At 43.8% G+C, this 20749-nt stretch overlaps 1 protein-coding gene across 1 annotated transcript in view; it reads right to left on the reverse strand.

The window, feature by feature from the left end:
• The window catches only part of LOC137896482 (transmembrane channel-like protein 3), a 110701-nt gene extending 96048 nt beyond the window's left edge, over positions 1 to 14653 (reverse strand). The window contains exon 1 of the mRNA XM_068741819.1: positions 14532 to 14653. Within this exon, the coding sequence (XP_068597920.1) occupies positions 14532 to 14653 (122 nt within the window). The remainder of the gene's footprint in view (positions 1 to 14531) is intronic.
• Between the last annotated feature and the right edge of the window lie 6096 nt (positions 14654 to 20749).

Consider the following 20749-nt stretch of genomic DNA (forward strand, 5'->3'; position numbering starts at 1 on the left):
AGAGACTGCAGACCCCGCCTCCAATAGACTATTCAATCTTTTGAGACAGTAAACAGGGCTTCCGGATCAGAGGAGCCAAACCTGCTCTAGCTTGCTGCTCCGGAACGGGAAAAGATACAACTACAACTGTAGCATATATGAAACTAGAATGAACTATGAGTGTTCACACCAAATCTGAAGTCTCTAGCTCCAGAATTGAGGTCAGGATGGACTCCTGAAAAATGCAGATTTTAGAACGAAAATTACCCCTCGGATCCGGCCGAAATTAGTCCTGGTCATAGACCTTTAAGGAGTACTTATGTGTGATTTTTTTCAGATCCATACCACCATGCGTTTTGAAGAAATTAAGAAAAATGTCAAAAAGTGCCCTATCTCGCAAGGTTAAAGAATCCTTTAAAAAATTCTAGAATCTGGATCCAGATCCGGATCAACGCCATTCTCGGGGAGGACCGAGCCACGGACAGAACCTTGCTTGTGTAAAATTTTCAAGTTGAGTTATGCGCGTGGACAGACAAACAGACAACAGACAAACAGACAAACAGACCCAATTGCAATACCCTCGTCTCCCCTTTGGCGAGGGTAATAATAAGATAAATGCTAATGCTAGCGTTATGGGCATCAGGGTTGACAGCTACAGGTCCGATTTCTGCAGCACGGATAGAGAAATCAGAGGGACAAGAGTAAAGTAAATGAAATATAAATGAAACATGAATAATCAGATAGAGAGGGAGGAGCTCAGTGTGTCATGGGAGGTTATGCCACCAGTGCTGGCCTATGACAGCATATTGATTACTGTATCGATTAACTATAAGCTTTGTTAAAAAGGAAAGTCTTTAGTCTTCTCCTGACCATAGAGATGGTGTCTGGGTCACGAACCAATCATTGCAGAACCTCGACATCCTGATCAATGACCTCGACGTGAACGTCTTCAACTTCTCCTTTCCTGATTCCACAATAAAGGAGCTTGATAACTAGTGTTGTGCGAGTCATGAAGGAATCGTTCAATACTCGAGGTCACTTTACTGACTCATGAGTCACGATTCTTCTTCCCCACTGAGTCGTTCACTGACTCCTCCCGGCTACCGCTAGTTAGCTGCAGAGCTAACTGAAGATACCAATCAGTATATTACTGCTGTTCTAACATAACTTGTAGAAACATAATGAGTTAATCATTGTAATTGTGAGAAAAACAACAATTCATGTTTTTTAATTAACTGCACATTTACCCTGGCGAACCGTCCCCTGCTATGCTGCTCCCGAGCAGCTGGGACACCAAGGCGGCTGGGTGACTGTTTGGAGGAAGCGTAGTCCGAAGCCCGCTACGGTTCACCACCGCCCCGTTCACGTTTCTAATAGATTTTCCCCGCTCAGCAACACACCTGCTGAGGACAGTACTCTGGTGATTGGTGACTCCATTCTCAGAAACGTGAAGCTAGCGACTCCAGCGGCCATAGTGAGGTGTATCCCGGGGGCCAGAGCGGGCGACATTGAATCAAATTTGAAGTTGCTGGCGAAAGCTAAACGTAAATACGGTAAGATTGTAATCCACGTCGGCACTAATGACGTCCGGCTACGCCAGCCGGAGGTCACTAAAATTAATATTGAGTCGTGCGTAGCTTTGCTAGGACTATGTCGGACTCCGTAGTTTTCTCTGGCCCCCTCCCCAATCTGACGAGTGACGATATGTTTAGCCGCATGTCGTCATTCAACCGCTGGCTGTCTAGGTGGTGTCCGGAAAACAACGTGGGCTTCGTAAATAACTGGCAGACATTCTGGGGAAAACCTGGTCTTATTAGGAGAGACGGTGTCCATCCTACGTTTGGTGGCGCAGCTCTCATTTCTAGCAATCTGACCGAGTTTGTTAGACAACCAAAACCCTGAAAATCCAGAGTCGGGACCAGGAGTCAGAGATGTAGTCCTATACAGTAGGACTACATGACGGAGCAGCGCTCCTAATCTCTTTGCATAGCTACTATGCAAAGACAATAAAGGCTTTCTATTCTATTCTATACCCATCTCTGAGCATCCTCTAGACCAGTCACCCACCCAGAACCCCATAGAGATGGTGTCTGCCCCCCCTAAGGTTGTTAAATTGTACAGGAGACGTGTTACTCCTGGAAACCTTATAAAAATAAAAACTGCTGCCACAGAAATTAATAATAGTAAAACCATTAAATGTGGACTTTTAAATGTTCGCTCTCTGGCATCGAAGGCATTTTTAATAAATGATCTGATCTCAGATCAGCATGTAGATATTTTCTCTTTGACTGAAACCTGGCTGGTCCTGGAGATTATTTCAGTTTAAATGAAGCCACGCCTCCCAGTTATGTTAACTCTCACATTTCTGGAGACGCCGGCCGAGGAGGTGGAGTTGGAGCCATCTATAACTCGGAGCTCCAGATTAACCCTAAACCTAAATTAAACTATACCTCCTTTGAGAGTCTTATTCTTAGTCTGTCACTCCCAACATGGAAATCAAGCCAGCCAGTCCTGATTGTTATAGTTTACCGCCCTCCAGGCCCAGACTCTGATTTCATGTCAGAATGTTCTGAATGTTTAACAAGCTTAGTTCTGAAAGCAGAACAGATTCTTGTTGTGGGAGATTTTAACATTCATGTAGATTCAGTGACGACTGCCTTGCTACTGCCTTCCTCTCATTACTGGACTCAATTGGCTCCTCCCAGAGAGAGAAAGAACCCGCCCACAGCTTTAATCACACCTTGGATCTGGTTCTCACGTATGGTATTGATATTGATCAATTAATTGTATTTCCACTGAACCCTTTTTTATCAGACCACAAGTTCATCACTTTTACGTTTGTATTATTGGACTACGTTCCATCAAACAGAACTGCCTTGACTAGATGTCTGTCTGATGGTGCTATTGCTAAATTCAAAGAAGTGATCCCATCAGCATTAAACTCTTTATCAAGCCTTAACATTACTGAGGAGTCGTGTGGTAACTTTAGCCCCTCCCACATAGATCATCTTTAGGTGGTGCTGGGGACTTGATGCGTACAACGCAGGGGCGAGGCTGCCAATCCAAGCCATCAGTCCTCCTGACCCCACCGACATTCACTCGCTCACTCCATTCACACAGGCAATGTGGGTGAAGTGTCTTGCCTAAGGACACAATGACAGTGTACACATGTGCCCGAACCTGGAATCAAACCGCCAACCTCTCGATCATAGGACGACCCTCTCAACCACTTGCGCCACCGTACCAAAATCGAATCTATTAGGGACGTCATTCATCAGCGTCTGCCTTCGTGTGGCATTGACCCCTCCCTGAGTGATGGAAGTAGAGATACGGCTGTTACTCTTGATAGTTACTTGGATAGCTTCACCCCCATTAACCTGCAGCAAATGAGTGCAGCCATTGCCTCATCTAAACCGTGCAATTGTCTCTTAGACCCGGTCCCAACGAGTCTACTTAAAGAAGTCTTCCCCTCAATTAGTATTGCTTTGCTAAATACGATTAATCTATCTTTACTCACAGGCTATGTACCCAAGTCTTTTAAAACAGCAGTCATTAAACCGCTTCTCAAAAAACCAACATTGGATCCTGATGTCTCGGCTAACTATCGGCCAATTTCAAACCTTCCATTCCTGTCAAAGCTTTTCGAGCAGTGGTTCTTAACCTTGTTGGAGGTACCGAACCCCACCAGTTTTATATGCACATTCACCGAAACCTTCTTTCGTGAAAAAAATATATCTTTTTTTTTCAGATTCAAGACAGGTGTATGATGTTTTAATGGTGCACAAACTGAACCGTGCATAAAAATCAGCTTCTTCAAAGAACAGAACCAACTCAGTGCATGAACTCACTAGAGATTACAAACCGGCCAATCAGAGTGATTCTGCTGTTACCTGAGAGACAGCTCAGGTGCGTGGCTTCACCTTGGTGCTGCTCTCACATCAAAGTCTGTTCCTTTTCATGTTTTTATGTCCAGCATCCTCAAAGGATTGCTCACAAAGATGTTGTAACAAATTGTATTAAACATTCCACGGTTTCTTAGCAACAACAATTCCTCATCTCCATGTAGATTCAAAAAGTCTTCCTGAATTTTTGCTGTTGCAAGATAGAGCTGCTCAACTTGGCATTGAAGTCATGCAGATTCTCCCCCTGGAAAAAGCTTATTATATTTAGTTTTTTTTTTTTTTTGTATTGACTCGTCATGCAGTATCTTTCAATTAAAAAAAAAAAATCATGCCGATAGGACGCTGACGTGCTCACGTTGCATGATACATGGGAATCCATGTTGTACATATTCGTCCGACCACTTTCTTTTTTTGCTCGACACAGTTAGTCTGGTGTTGTGAGATGTGTCTCGCTCCTGTGTTGGGATGGGTCACTCATTGTGTGCGTGTGTGTGTGCACTGAGGTGTGCGCTCTCCCCCGTGAGAGAGAGAGAGAGAGAGAGAGAGGGGTATCGAGGAAAAGAGACTTTATTATTAAGTGCAAGTGGAATAAAACTGCTTCATCTTCCGGCATTCAGCTAGTCTGGCTTGTCCCTTTAGCATTGCTGCACTTTAGCTTCGTTCACCAGCGTGAAGTAAGGGAGTTAACCCCGGAGGAGAGGAGTGATCTCCCCGGTGTCACCCAAACACGGTCCCGAGACGTTTTTTTCCTCCCTGCTTGTTACTGCTATTGAAATGCATTAATTAATTGTTGTTCATTAAGATGTTGTTTGTTGTTATATTCTTGCACGTCTGTTCCTTTTGTAAGACCGGAACTAATGTTTGCTGTCGCATGTGTTGCTACGACGGAGTTAGGTGACGCGCAATACTAAGACTGCTGGAGCTGTGGTTATTTTGACGTTGGTATGGAGATGGTACGTTATTGAAGACGTCCTTTTGTTTGTATTTTTGGATTCATCGTCTGTGGTCTAAGTATCGACCGCAGAACACCCAGAGAACTGTATTTTTACTCTTTTCAGGACAAGCGGCCAACGAGGTATTTGTAGCATTGTTTAGCTAGCGCCAGCTAAATGCTAAACAAAAGCTAAATGCAATAACAACAGACTGTGTTATAGAGCAATTCTCAAGTCCAGAACAAAGATGTGTTACACAGACCTGATATCATCATAAGTGTTTAGCCTGTATATCTGGGAACAAATAAAATGTGTTGGTGATTTCATGTGTCACAAGGTTAAAGGGCTATGTCTTTAGTTTGAAAATATTTCCTTAGCAGGGTACTCCTTATTTGTTTGCTGTTAGGCCAAATAACAGTAACCTACATGTTTTGAAGTCAAACCTCACATAGCCTGAGAAGAACACAATTCAAAATTAATAATTACACATATTCTAGTCATTCAATCACCCTCAAATATGTCTGACATAAGTATTGCAGCAAGCTGTAAGAAGGTCCAGGTATCTGCTCAACCAGACAAAGCAGTAGATGTACAAACACTACGAAGAAGCGAAAGAACGAGAACTCTAACCGAAAAGGGAAGCGAATATGAAGAAGAAAGGCTAAAGAACGTGCAACGTCGCAATAGGTTGACTTATGAGAGATGGAGGTTTCATGCAAGAATAAGCAAAGAAATGTTGTCAGGTGTCATCAATGAAGATGAATTGCAAGATCTCATTGAGAATGTAAAGGATGCCTGCTCTGACGTAAAGGTTATTTACGAAGAGTTACGTCAAATGCAAACCCCTCAACCAGACCTGCGACGCAAGGTTGACACATGCATATCGCTTTCAGCGTTTATAATCTATTATAATTTATAATAATGAAAGGCAACTTAAAGGACACACAGCGGGTGAAGTGGAAGAAGCTTGGCCTGATGTTGGATCGATTTTAGATTCAACAGATTCCCTCTCTAAAGCACTGTCACACCACTCAAAAGGTAACGCTTCTCACTCTAGCATCCACTCATTTAAAAGAACTGAGGCTGCAGCCGAAGCTGCTGCATCCCAGGAAGTCTTAGCGGTGTTGGAAGAACAAGAAAGGGAAGTAATAGCGCTTCAAAGACTGGAGACTGAGGAAAAACAGCTTCTATGTCAATTTGAATTTGAGAAACTTGCCAGACAACAAGCAATACAAGATAAACGCAGAAGGCTTGAACGTCTAGAAGAGGTGAAGAAATTCAACGCAGCAAAAGCGCGAGTAAAGTTCTATGATCAAGACGAAATAAAGGCAGAATCGATCGACTTGCAGCATGACGTCAAACCAGCAAGAAAATTTGAAGTTCATAACCTCAACCCCTCAAGCCCCCCATTCATTCCTCAATCTATAACAGCCACAAGTCAAGCTCTGCCAACTTCAATGTCTACGCAGAATAGTGCTGACCTAGTTAACATGCTGGCAGAAGCTATGAATGCTAATCGTCTCCCAATACCAGAGCCTTCCGTGTTCACTGGAGATCCCTTAAAGTTCAAGGACTGGCAGCTATCCTTTGAAATTTTAATAGAGAGGAAAAACATTCCACAGAATGAGAAACTATATTACCTAAGAAAGTACCTCGGTGGCAATGCAAAGAAAGCTGTGGGAGGATTCTTTCTGCTAGGCACTGAAGTAGCATATATTTCAGCCTGGCAGTTGCTGGAAAAGCGTTTTGGAGATCCATTTATCATTGGAAAGTCATTCAGAGACAAACTGCATGCATGGCCAAAAATCAGCTCCAAAGATGGGGTGGAATTGAGAGACTTTACAGACTTCCTCAAGAGTTGCGAGGCAGCAATACCTCACATTAAGACATTAGAAGTTCTCAACGACTGTAATGAGAATCAAAACGTTCTGCTGAAATTGCCAGATTGGTTGGTATCCAAATGGAACCGCAAAGTAATGAAGCACACAGAAGAAAGGTTTGAGTACCCCGCATTCAAAGAGTTTGTAGATTTCCTGTCAAAGGAAGCAGATCTTGCTTGCCATCCCATATCTTCAGTTCTCGCACTTAAGAACGTGGAGAGTGAAAATGCAAAGCACCTACGAAGCCAAACCATTCAGGCAAAGACGTTGTCCACAAACACAACACCAAGTAATATCCCATCATGCATTTTCTGCAAAGAAACAGGACATGACCTTGACAAATGCAAAAGCTTTGGTGATAGGACACTTCAAGGTCGTATTAATTTTGTGCAAGACGAGAAGCTTTGTTTTGGATGTCTGGATACTGGTCATCTCTCAAGAATGTGCAACAACAGGAGCATGTGTAGAATGTGTCAGAGGAGACACCCAACATGTTTGCATGATGATCAGTTCAAAAAACAACAAGGGTCGACACCTCCAGAGGTGAGGAGGATTCAAGGAACAGAACAGACATCCAAGAGACTGCAACTGCAACAGCTACTGCCAACAGAGTCATACAAGAGGGCTTGGTCACACAAACATCCTCAATCGTGCCTGTTTGGGTCTCATCCACAAACCAACCGGATAAAGAAGTTTTAGTCTATGCACTCTTGGACACGCAGAGCGACACAACCTTTGTCCTAGATGTGGTGGCTCAAGACCTTAACACAAAGAAAGAAAATGTCAGTTTGTGGTTATCCACAATGTCTACAAAATCAACTGTAATACATTGTCAGAAGCTGTCAAATCTACAAGTGAGAGGCTACGAGTCAGAGAAAAGGGTTTCACTGCCACCATTATACACGAGAGAGTTCATTCCAGCCGATAGATCGCACATTCCAACTTCTGAGGCTGCTCAAAAATGGCCCCATCTGGAAAGAATGGCAGACAAGATTCCACCGCCGCTGGAATGCAAAGTAGGTCTTCTGATAGGCTATAACTGTCAACAAGCCCTTCTCCCTAAGGAGATCATATCCGGTGAGGAAAATCATCCATATGCACAAAGAACAGATCTTGGCTGGAGCATCGTTGGTTGTTCAAACCTAGTGAGTGATCATAACGATGCAAGTGGAATCAGCCATAGAATCATAGTACGAGAAGTAAAACCTGCCATGCATCCATCAGCTGAGCCAAAGAGAGCAGTGCACTTCGTGTGCAGAACTCAAGTCAAGGAGATCAATCCTGCAGGCATAATCAAGGCTCTGGAATCTGATTTCACAGATCACACTGTGGATGATAATCCAACTTCCCAAGAAGACCTCCTGTTCTTATCTAAAGTGAAAAGGGGCATAAGACAGAAGAAAAATGGTCACTATGAACTCCCACTTCCTTTGAAGACAGACAAGCCTTGTCTCCCTAACAACAAACAAAGTGCAATTCATAGACTCACATCATTAGAGCGAAGACTGAGACAAAATGATCAGTATTACAAGGATTGTGTACACTTCATGAATGACATAATCATCCAAGGAGATGCTGAGAAGGTGCCAGAGTCTGAAGATAACCCAGCAGACTATCATTCAAGAGGGTTAAGTGCAGTTCAGCTGAAAGAGTCGAGTTGGCTGAAAGGACCGGACTTCCTCTGGCAACAAGATCTACCACCTAGAGAGGAAGTGGTGGTTGCTAGACTCAGAAGGTTTGTTAAAGAATTCAAGGGACTTCAACCAAGAATCAAAGAATCAACTAGCCTTGAAGAAAGAAGAGAGGCAGAAATCTTCATCATCAAGTTGGTGCAAGGAGAAGCCTTTGCTGAAGACATGCAGAGGGTCAATCTTCACAAGTGCGATAAGTTGCACAAGTTGAATGCATTCTTGGATGAGAACAGTGTTCTCAGGGTGGGAGGACGGTTATCCCGATCAGCCTTGCACCATGAAGTAAAACATCCAGCCATACTTCCTAAGAAATCCCACATATCAGCTCTTCTCATCAAACATCATCAATACTTCTGCCCCCTCCTGGACAGTTCTATAAGGAGTACCTCTATCTGCACAAAAGATGAAGAGTGCAGTTCTTGGCTGATGAATTTTGGGAAAGATGGAAACGAGAATACCTGCTCAACCTCCAACAGCGACAAAAATTGCAAAGAACATCACGAAATTTACAAGTTGACGACATTATGATTCTACAAGATGAAATCTCACCAAGAAATGAATGGAAGCTCGCCCGAGTCATCAAAGTTCACCCAAGTTCAGATGGCATGGTCCGAAAACTAGTCAGTGACACTACACTTGATAAAGGAAGACCACTCACTAGATAAAATTTCTTAGAAAGGCCTGTTCACAGAGTAGTCACCTTACTTGAGGCAAACTAAGTCACACAGAGTCATTTTTCAGTTTTAGAACACCTGGTTATTTTCATTTGAGAAAATTCCCACATTTCAAGTTAATGTGTGAATTTGGTGGGAGTGTTACTGCTATTGAAATGCATTAATTAATTGTTGTTCATTAAGATGTTGTTTGTTGTTATATTCTTGCACGTCTGTTCCTTTTGTAAGACCGGAACTAATGTTTGCTGTCGCATGTGTTGCTACGACGGAGTTAGGTGACGCGCAATACTAAGACTGCTGGAGCTGTGGTTATTTTGACGTTGGTATGGAGATGGTACGTTATTGAAGACGTCCTTTTGTTTGTATTTTTGGATTCATCGTCTGTGGTCTAAGTATCGACCGCAGAACACCCAGAGAACTGTATTTTTACTCTTTTCAGGACAAGCTTTCAAAGTTCTGGATAAATTGACCATGGATCTAAAAGTGCTCTTCAGTGCTTTGGGGGACCGTGTGGTGGCTCGAATCGAGGATCTGGGCAAAGAGCTCAGGGATCGATCCGGGGAGGACCGGCAGAAACTGGATCCCATCTTGCGCCAGCAGGTAGAACTCGATCTCCGGACTGAGTACTGGCTTGGAGGGACTGAAGTCTCGCCTTGGCTCCCGAAACGAAGAATAATTGAGGACCAGTTCCCTATAGATAGATTTTAATTTCGGATGAATACAGTCGTCCCTCGATATAATGCGGTTCATTTTCCGCGACTTCGCTGCTTCGCGGAGTTTTTTAGTGCAATTTCAGATTTTTTTTTTGCACTTGAAACGGCGCAAGACGAAGGGGCGCGGTCGGAGGAACTGTGAAATACGTGCGAGTTGCTATTAATAACTTCTTATGTGTTCAACCTCGTAGGTTGATCATTAAAATTAAATTCGTTATTTCTAAAAGCTATCATGTTTATTTGTTAACCGTTTGTTTAATAGCGCTCTTATTCTCGGTGTGAAAAGAGGCTTTTATTTTGTAGGAGCATAAACGTCATGTCCCTTTTGGGTTTTGTTTCTTCCTGTTGCTACATGTAGCCGCTGCCGTTCCGCTGTGCTAAGCTATCCAATAAAGCAGCATGAGAGGCTAAAGACAGCACGAGTAGAATATTTGTTCTTCTGCACTCCAAGCGGCTCTTTCCTCGACCTGCACGCCTTAACATTATGAACAGGAAAACGTTTACTGTACGTACTATATATTTGTATTTCTCAAGCAAATGTTTAGTTCTGAAAAGGTTTTGATCTTTGTTTTCATTCTATAATACTGAAACAATCTATTTAGATTAATGCCTGACTGTTAAACGTGTATAAAGTGTGTGGTGAGGGGTTTTACAGCCTTAAAACATTTATGTACATGTATAATAATTGTAAAAAAATAAAAATTACTACATTGCGGATTTCACTTATTGCGGGTTGTTTTTGGAACGTAACCCCCGCGGAAAATGAGGGACTACTGTACTGGATCTATTATGTCTCCAGTCCTTCTCCTTGCTGCGGGCGATGCTCACTCATTAGGCCCGAGCGCCTATCCTAGGCGTAAGGGGCTATTGCTTTTGCAACGCAGAAGACGACAAGTTGACGCGCAGCTCGTCAACCCTCGGCATCCAACTTTGCCATGCTGTTGAGGGCGACCAACACACCCACGCCCACACACACCGACACTCAACAGCACACACCCTGACACTAAACAACACACATACAGACACATAGATCATACCTGTCTGATAGATTTCAGTTTGTACGTCTCATCTCATCTTCATCCGCTTATCCGGGGCCGGGTCGCGGGGGCAGCAGCCCAAGCAGGGAACCCTGGACTTCCCTCTCCCCGGCTACTTCCTCTAGCTCTTCCGGGGGGACCCCGAGGCGTTCCCAGGCCAGCTGAGAGACCCTAACCCAGTGGTTCTGAAATGGTGGGGCGCGCGGTGCGATGTCAGGGGGGGCGCCTGTGACCGCGGAGAAAATGTTTTTCTGCCTTACGAGATTAAAGTGTCATTGCACATCCACTCCAGTAGTTGGCAGTGGCGCCCTGATTGTCAGAGTGCGCGCAGGGAGTGTTAGCAGAAGAAGAGCGGTTGTAAACAATCTACGGTGGGAGAAGAAGAAAGACCCGGCTTCCTGATTTTCGGTTGCAGACTAAAAAAAATGGTAATAAAGTTATTCTTTGTTGTAAGTTGATCTATATTTCTTACTTTTTCATATTTCTTTGTATGTTAATAAGGATACAAGAGTTTTGTTTTTTTTCGGGGGGGCGCAAAATGTTTTTTTCTTCCTAGGGGGGGCGCGACAGAAAATAATTGAGAAGCACTGCCCTAACCCCTCCAGGTCTCACTGTCATTGCCAAGTCCCCCAACAAAACGAGGGAATCCCCAGAAGGAGCACTCTCCAGTACCCCCTCCAAGGACTCCAAAAAGGGTGGATACTCTGAACTGCTGTTTGGACCATAGGCACAAACAACATTCAGGTTCCGTCCCCCCACCCGAAGGCGGAGGGAGGCTACCCGCTCGTTTATTGGGGTAAACTCCAACATACAGGCACTGAGCCGGGGGGCAATAAGTATTGCCACCCCTGCCCGGCGCCTCTCACCAGTGGCAACTCCAGAGTGGAAGAGAGTCCAACCCCTCTCAAGAATAGTGGTTCCGGAGTCCTTGCTGTGTGTCGAGGTGAGGCCAACTATATCCAGTCGGAACTTCTCAACCTCGCACACCAGCTCAGGCTCCTTCCCCGCCAGAGAGGTGACGTTCCACGTCCCTAGAGCTAGTTTCTGGAGCCGAGGGTCGGACCGCCAAGGTCCCCCGCCTTCGGCTGCCGCCCAGCTCACACTGCACCTGACCCCTCTGGTCCCTCCTATGGGTGGTGAGCCCACGGGAAGAAGGTCCCACGTCGCTTCTTCGGGCTGTGCCCGACCGGGCCCCATGGTTGATGGCCCGGCCACCAGGCGCTCGCCATCGTGCCCCACCCCCAAGCCTGGATCCAGGAGGGGGCCCCAGTGACCCGCGTCTGGGCGAGGGAAGCCCAGGACCAATTATTTGGACCATTATTGGTGTTGGGTGCTGGTGGGGCGCCAGGCCGGCCCGCTGTGCCCCGTGCCACTGCGCTGGCCTAGGTTTCGTCGGCTGTGTTGGTGTAAGTCGCCCCCGGGCCCTGGGCTGGTTCTTCTGCGTGTGGCTCTGGGGGGGCCATGGTGGTCGTTCTCGGGGTGCTGTGGCTGCTTGGGGTGATCTGGGGGCTTATGTTGCCATTGTTGGGTCCGGGATGGCTGCCCCGTTCTGAGGTGGAGGTTTCACGCATGCCAGATCCACCACTCCAGCACCAATCAAAACTCGTTTAGAGAGTCAACCCCGCACACAGATCTCTGAGTTAGTGGAGGTTGCTGGTTCAGTGCTTGTGGCTCTCACTATGCTCTCTCTCTTTTTACTCAGATCTGAGAACTTGGTGATCCAGACTTTCCTCTAGAGACGAATGTGAACCTGGTGTATTGGGATAACTCTTGGTGATGATTGGATGGAAGGGGTTGAATTAAGGGGCACAAATAAATCCATTGTACTTTCTTCTCAGAACACTGTGTATTTGTCACTCTGTGTTGGTTCATGTTGTGTGTTCGCTGCGGTGTGCACAGCTCTCTACGGCGGTAAGCAGGTAATAAAACCAATAAAATAGGAATAGGCTAGTCTGCCAAGAGGGCAGGTGACGGTCACAATCACTATAAGAATAAAAATTGCATAGAACTCTAACAGTGACTGACGTTATGTCCGTCACTGTGGTGCACGAATGCAGACAAGGTAAAAAAAAGAGAAAAAAAAACAAACAAAAAAGAATTCTAAATAAAACTGAGGTTCTGGTTCTTGGGCCAAAGCATCTCAGAAATGTTTGTTCTAGTGTTGTCGTTGAACTAGATGGCATCTCAGTGTCCACCAGCACCACTGCCAAGAATCTGGGGGTAATCTTTGATCAGGACCTGTCCTTTCAGTCCCAGATAAAGCACGTTTCAAGGACCGCGTTCTTTCACCTTCGGAATATTTCAAAAGTCAGGCACCTACTAACCCGAAAAGATGCAGAAAAAATAGTCCATGCTTTTGTAACTTCCAGACTGGACTACTGCAACTCCTTACTGTCCGGCTGCCCAAAAAGGTATATTAAACATCTCCAGCTAATCCAGAATGCAGCAGCTCGTGTTCTAACAGGAACCAGACTGAGAGAACACATTTCCCCTGTTCTGGCGTCTCTGCATTGGCTTCCTGTTAGGGAACGGATTGAATATAAAATTCTTCTACTCACTTTTAAAGCCCTCACTGGCCAGGCCCCTCCTTACCTTACAGAGATGATTATCCCGTATTGCCCCACTAGGACCCTGCGGTCCCAAAATGCTGGCCTGCTCGTGGTTCCAGACATTTCCAAGCGCAGACAGGGGGGCGGAGCTTCCAGTTATCGAGCTCCTTTATTGTGGAATCAGCTCCCTGATTGGTTCGTGAGACAGACACCATCTCTATGTTCAATAGTAGACTAAAGACTTTCCTTTTTAACAAATCCCATTGTTAATCAAAACAATAATCAATATGCTGTCATAAGCCAGCACTGGTGGAATAACCTTCTATGACACACTGAGCTCCTCCCTCTTTATCTGATTATTCATGTTATAAATATCAAGTCAAATGCTGGCTCCCCTGCCATATATCCATATTGTCCTTTATCTCAGTGAACTCACTAATAAATAAATGGAGAACCAAGAAATAAATTATTACAGTAAAAAAAATGATTTTTGTCATTCTTTGTAAATCAATTAATGCACGTTTATTTGGATTCTGAACCAAGAGAAAAGATACTGAACTAACCACCTCTAATATCTGAACCACCTGTTCTGATAAATGTGCATTATGTTGTGCCATTTGAACATAGCCCAGGATGCAAAATGATCCATGTCCAAGTTTAGAAATATTTATTAGAAACATTATGAGCTAAGAGGGTCTGAGACGGAAACCTGCAAAACCACCTTTTGCTAAACTATTTTTTGAGCATACAGAATTAGAAATTCTAATATTCTAAAAATATTAGATAGAAGTTCTAATGCACACAGCTTACAAAGCTGAGCATCTGTCATCTCCACAGTTTAGTGAGCGTCATTCGGTGGTGTCTGCGTTAACCGTGTGTTAACCGTATACGTCTTTTGTAAGAACTTTTCTTTGTGTTGTCTGTGTCTGCTGAAATAAAACGGAATTTGAGGAAGACTTCCTTTTGAATCTGTTTTAGAGGTTTGAAAGTAAAAGCTTCAGTTTTGTTGCTTATTTGTCAGGATAGGTTGAAATGACGACCCCAAAAAAAGCTAGTTGGATGACAGCAAATGGCAACACAGTGAACACTACTTTTAGAATTTACTTATTTACTAATGTCACTACTCCAGAAATAGTGCTTATAATAGAAAACATGAAGTGTGTTGTACGCTCACCCCTGCTGGCGGTCCTGGTAGGCAGAATAAATCCGTCTGGAGTTCTTCCTGACACTTTTGTGTCTCTTGGCTGTAGACAAAGGCATGGTGCTGCCGACCAGAGGCTCACAGGCTGTGCTCATAGCGGCTGTACGAACAGGTCAGCGTGTGAGCAGGCACTGCTGCTCAGTGTGACTGGATGGGATTAGCTGCTGCCCCCTGCATCATTACAGCATTACTGGACCACTGCCTTAAAGGGACAGCACCGAACCGAGCCAACGTGGGACGGGTTCTTTCTGGTCTGAACACCTGGGAGGGTGGATGCAGAGCCGGCTCTAGGCATAGGCGAACTAGGCGATTGCCTAGGGCGCCACCAGCTGGAGGGGGCGCCACTCCAAGCCTCGAAAAAAAAATTATATAAAAAAAAAAAAATACAAAAAACTTAAAATAAACTAATAGTAGTTATAACTTATAGCCCAAAGGGCACCCTTTTCTCATGTTCTGCCTAGAAAATAAAAAACAAACAAATACAGAAAAAAATTAAAAACACCCCCCCCCCCCTCGTTGTTTGTCATTCTTGACATGACCTGAAACACAATGAGGAAAGGGGGGAGGGGGAGATTTATCAGTGCGCATCTCAGCTAGACCATGACAGTTGCTGCTGCAGAGAGGAGCTTCTCCAAACTAAAGCTTATAAAAACTGACCTGAGATCCACGATGTCACAAGAGCGTCTCAATGGACTTGCTTTAATAAGCATAAATCATGAGCTTTCAGACAGGTATCATTTGGTGATACCATCAAATACCATCATTTAACATTTTAAATGTAAGCTATCATGCTAAATTATTTGCTATGTATCTGTTTTGCATTGTTTGTGTGGAAGCTGTCAGGACTTTTAATTTCCTCTTAATCTGAACAGTAACCCTGTTTTATTTCTGTTTATTTATTTTATTTTATTTTATTATTTGTATTGTATAGCGTGTGCTAGTTGTTTTGAAGAATAATTAAACTTTTAAGGTCCGTCATACGGCTGTTGTTATTAATGTTTTATATATATTATGTTTGCCGTTATGGGGGGGGGGAAATCATAATCTCGCCTAGGGCACCAAAATGGCTAGGGTGGATGGACGGATGAAGCCGATAATTCTCCCTCATGCTTTCATTTATCATCCTTACACAGCAGAGGTAAAGTAGACCTCAATGAAATCATAAAAAAAAAGGTGAATTGGTTACGCTGAATTGTCCGCTTGTACCCCGCCTCTCGCCTGTAGACTGCTGGGATGCACTCCAGGAGATCCCGCAACCTGGATTTCGGGTGAAAGCGGTTAAGAAAATAATAGTGGGGAATAATTTCTGCTCCCAATGAGCAGGTAGCTGCTTGCACGGTAGGAATGCCACTACTGTGTGTCAGTGTAAATGGGTGGTTGCTGGCTAGTGTCAGACTAGAAGGATATTTATAATGTCAGTCCATTTACCATCTAATACATCATATGGCCATGAGTAACACCTGTGCTCAGCTTTGTAAGCTGTGTGCATTAGAACTTCTGTCTAATATTTTTAGAATATTAGAATTTATAATTCTGTATGCTCAAAAAAATAGTTTAGCAAAAGGTGGTTTTGCATGTTTCTGTCTCAGACCCTCTCAACTGCATTATTACCTCCGCCAGCGTTTATCTGTCTGTTAGCAACATAACTCAAAACGTTACAGGCAGATCCTGATGACATTTTCAGGAAGTGTTTGGGATGTTACTAGGAACAGATAATTACATTTTGCTGGTGATCCAGAAGAGATCCTGGATTCTGGATCGCTGAATTTTCCTTAACGTTGCAGTAAATGGAGCTTCAAAATATGTTCCTCAATATATCTGGTAATTATTGACCGATGTTTATGGAATTTGGCACCATCGTGTAGGGTGGAGACCTCTATCATGCCGCCAAATTTAATCCTGATTGAATCCAGATTGTGGATATTATCGAGATTTTTCCAAAAATGGGGGTACGCTTGCTTTTCGGCCTCCGGTGCATTTAATATTCAAGATAGACATTTCTAACAAGTGTCGACTTATAGCGGAATCAATTTCTCATCGGACCATCTCAACGGAATTGTTCTAGCTTTAAAACATAACCTCCAAAAAGGAGGTCATATTTTGGCCTTTACCAAGACACTGTGGAATTAGTAGTGGGCAAACAGGTTTGTTGTATCTTAGAAATAGAAAGCCTTTATTGTTCTTGCATAGTGGCTACACAATGAAATTAGGAGGCGATGGACCTAAATCCAGAAGAAACTGCCAAGCTATTAATGACATCAATTTGAATCCAATTGCTACAGGTATTTTTTCATGGTTAAGTAATCTAGAAATATAGATAAAATGAATTTAAGGCAATAATTGTTGGCCTAAATCCCAATCTAGGGGGACTGAGGTGCTTGGCGGAGGTCTGCGCTCTCCGACTGCTTTTCTAGTTTGATTTGTCTTCTCTCATTATCATGAATGTTCATAGTACCACATTACATGCCATCTGTATTTACTGAATTTATAACTTATCACTATACTTTTATTGTATTTTTCACGATTGAAACACCTGTTAATAGTGTTAGCATCATTGCTATTATTTGTGTTTCTATTGTCTTTTTAAAGCTTTTGTTGTTGTTGTTGTTTCCTCCATCTGCTGAACCGACATTGCCACACACAAATTCATACATCAGTGCCCGTTCTACAAGTCAGGCTGAGCCGACACGATCACGTTCCTATATCAGTCTTTGTGTGTGTTTTGTTGTTGATGAGTACCAAATTTGTGGCGGACAAAAACAATGTGGACTTTCATGGTTTGGTTATTATTGTCGAAGCGCGAGGATTTCTGGTACAGTTGTTCGGGGTTCTTTATACATATTTTTCATGTATCCATTTGTCTAAAGATCAGTTACACCGTAGCTAGGCTGACACAAAGCTCCAGCTCTGTTGACCCTTTTGTCCCGATAGGTCTCAGTAGTGAAGATTTCATGAACTTCTTCAGTACCAAAATCGAATCGATTAGGGACGTCATTCATCAGCGTCTGCCTTCGTGTGGCATTGACCCCTCCCTGAGTGATGGAAGTAGAGATACGGCTGTTACTCTTGATAGTTACTTGGATAGCTTAACCCCCATTAACCTGCAGCAAATGAGTGCAGCTATTGCCTCATCTAAACCGTGCAATTGTCCCTTAGACCCGGTCCCAACTAAGCTACTTAAAGAAGTCTTCCCCTCAATCAGTATTGCTTTGCTAAATACGATTAATCTATCTTTACTCACAGGCTATGTACCCAAGTCTTTTAAAACAGCAGTCATTAAACCGCTTCTCAAAAAACCAACATTGGATGCTGATGTCTTGGCTAACTATCGGCCAATTTCAAACCTTCCATTCCTGTCAAAGCTTCTAGAGAAAGCAGTTTCCAGTCAGCTGTGTGAATTCTGACAAGACAATCAGTTATTTGAGGTTTTCCAGTCGTGTTTCAGAGCTCATCATAGCACAGAGACAGCATTAGTTAAAGTCACCAATGACCTTTAATAGCGTCTGATAATGGACTTGTCTCCGTGCTTATTTTATTAGATCTCAGTGCAGCCTTTGACACAATAGATCATCAGATTCTGTTACAGAGGCTGGAACAATCTGTTGGTGTTAGAGGATCTGCATTGAACTGGTTTAGATCATATTTATCTGATAGATTTCAGTTTGTACGTGTTCATGATGAATCCTCTACGTACACTGAAGTTAAATATGGAGTTCCACAGGGTTCAGTGCTTGGACCTATTTCGTTCTCGCTGTATATGCTTCCCTTAGGTAACATTATTAAGAAACATAGCATAAATTTCCACTGCTATGCAGACGATACACAATTGTACCTGTCAGTTCAGCCAGACAAAGTCGATCAGTTGGTTAGACTTCAGACGTGCCTTAAGGACATTAACTCCTGGATGACCGAGAACTTCCTGTTATTAAATCTAAATAAAACTGAGGTTCTGGTTCTTGGGCCAAAGCATCTCAGAAATGTCTGTTCTAGTGTTGTAGTTGAACTAGATGGCGTCTCAGTGTCCACCAGCACCACTGCCAAGAATCTGGGGGTAATCTTCGATCAGGACCTGTCCTTTCAGTCCCAGATAAAGCACGTTTCAAGGACTGCGTTCTTTCACCTTCGGAATATTTCAAAAGTCAGGCACCTACTAACCTGAAAAGATGCAGAAAAAATAGTCCATGCTTTTGTGACTTCCAGACTGGACTACTGCAACTCCTTACTGTCCGGCTGCCCAAAAAGGTCTATTAAACATCTCCAGCTAATCCAGAACGCAGCAGCTTGTGTTCTGACGGGAACCAGACTGAGAGAACACATTTCCCCTGTTCTGGCATCTCTGCATTGGCTTCCTGTTAGGGAACGGATTGAATATAAACTCCTTCTACTTACTTTTAAAGCCCTCACTGGCCAGGCCCCTCCTTACCTTACAGAGATGATTATCCCGTATTGCCCCACTAGAACCCTGCGGTCCCAAAATGCTGGCCTGCTCGTGGTTCCAGACATTTCCAAGAGCAGACAGGGGGGCGGAGCTTTCAGTTATCGAGCTCCTTTATTGTGGAATCAGCTCCCTGATTGGTTCGTGAGACAGACACCATCTCTATGTTCAAGAGTAGATTAAAGACTTTCCTTTTTAACAAAGCTTATAACTAATCAATGCAGTAATCAGTATAATCAATATGCTGTCATTAGGCAGCACTGGTGGCTTAACATCATGACACACTGAGCTCCTCCCCCTTTATCTGATTATTTATGTTATAAATAGATGTGTGCAATATGTCTCTATTCCCCGTAGTCTTGTTCGCTCTCTCCCGCTGTTTGTCCCTCTCTCTCTTTCAGGTCTTTCTGTCCGTGGTGCTGCAGAACCTGGACCTGTGTCCCTCAACACTGAAGTCCACGTCGCTAGCATTAGCATTTATCTCTCTCACTCACTCACTCACTCACTCACTCACTCACTCACTCACTCACTCACTCACTCACTCACTCACTCACTCACTCACTCACTCACTCACTCACTCACTCACTCACTCACTCACTCACTCACTCACTCACTCACTCACTCACTCACTCACTCACTCACTCACTCACTCACTCACTCACTCACTCACTCACTCACTCACTCACTCAACCCAGCCGGCCAGACAGATGGCCGTCCACCATGAGCCTAGGTTCTGTCCAAGGTTTCTGCCCGTTAAAGGGAAGTTTTTCCTTGCCTCCGTTGCTCTTGTGGGTCAAGTTGGGTTCTGTGTTTCCCTGCAGGTCTTTCCCTGCTAATCCTGTAAAGTGCCTTGAGATGACTTTATGTTGTGATCTGGCGCTATAGAAATAAAACTGAATTGAATTGAATTACAGGCAAAAACGGATAATCAGCCACATTTACTGTAAGCCCCCCCCCCCCCCCCCCCAGAGGAGCAGAGGATCATTTCAAACCGTATTTTGGCTGAGAAAGGAAAATGTTGAAAGCTGTGTGATCAAATCTGCCTCTCAGAAACAGCAGCATGACTGCTAGAAATGACCTGTTTCAGCCTGCATGTGAAAGAAAGCATGTCCTGCATTTCAAAATGAAAACTGATTATGTTTTATATATTTGCTGATGTACACATTTAGATATCGACATATTTATCGCTATTAACATTCATTCAATTCATATTTCTACCAATGCATTTGCTTATTAATTAAAATGCCCATTTTCTGGCATGATAGTGTTACTTGGGCACCCATGGGTCAGGAGATAAAGACTGAAAGCAAATATTAACAATGCTGGACAAGTTAATCGTGAGTTCTTTTGATGTGAGAAGGACCAATGAAGTTCCAGGAAACCAAGTGACAGTTGTCTGCCTTTTCATTGATAAGAGGTTTGCAACCGAGACCGAGTGTCTAGACTCTAGAAGACAAAGGAATGCTGACTACTTATATCTTCCTGCAGCGCAGAGGGAGGCACTTCACACCCATAAAGGTTGAGCGAAACATCATGCGATGTGATTGGGCAAAGCTGGTGAATAATTTGCATAAACATAAACATCTATCAATCCCCCCCTTTGACGTGACTTTGTCTGGAGGGGTGAGCATCCGGCCGATGTTGCAACAGGGAGGCGAGTGGAGGAGGCCGACGTGAGGTGCCCGTAGCCCTGATGATTTTGATGAAATTAATTTGTGTTTCAGGAGAACACAGCATAAAAACGAAACATTTACAG

The sequence above is a fragment of the Brachionichthys hirsutus genome, chromosome 1, assembly GCF_040956055.1.
Source record: "Brachionichthys hirsutus isolate HB-005 chromosome 1, CSIRO-AGI_Bhir_v1, whole genome shotgun sequence".
Lineage (NCBI taxonomy): Eukaryota > Metazoa > Chordata > Actinopteri > Lophiiformes > Brachionichthyidae > Brachionichthys > Brachionichthys hirsutus.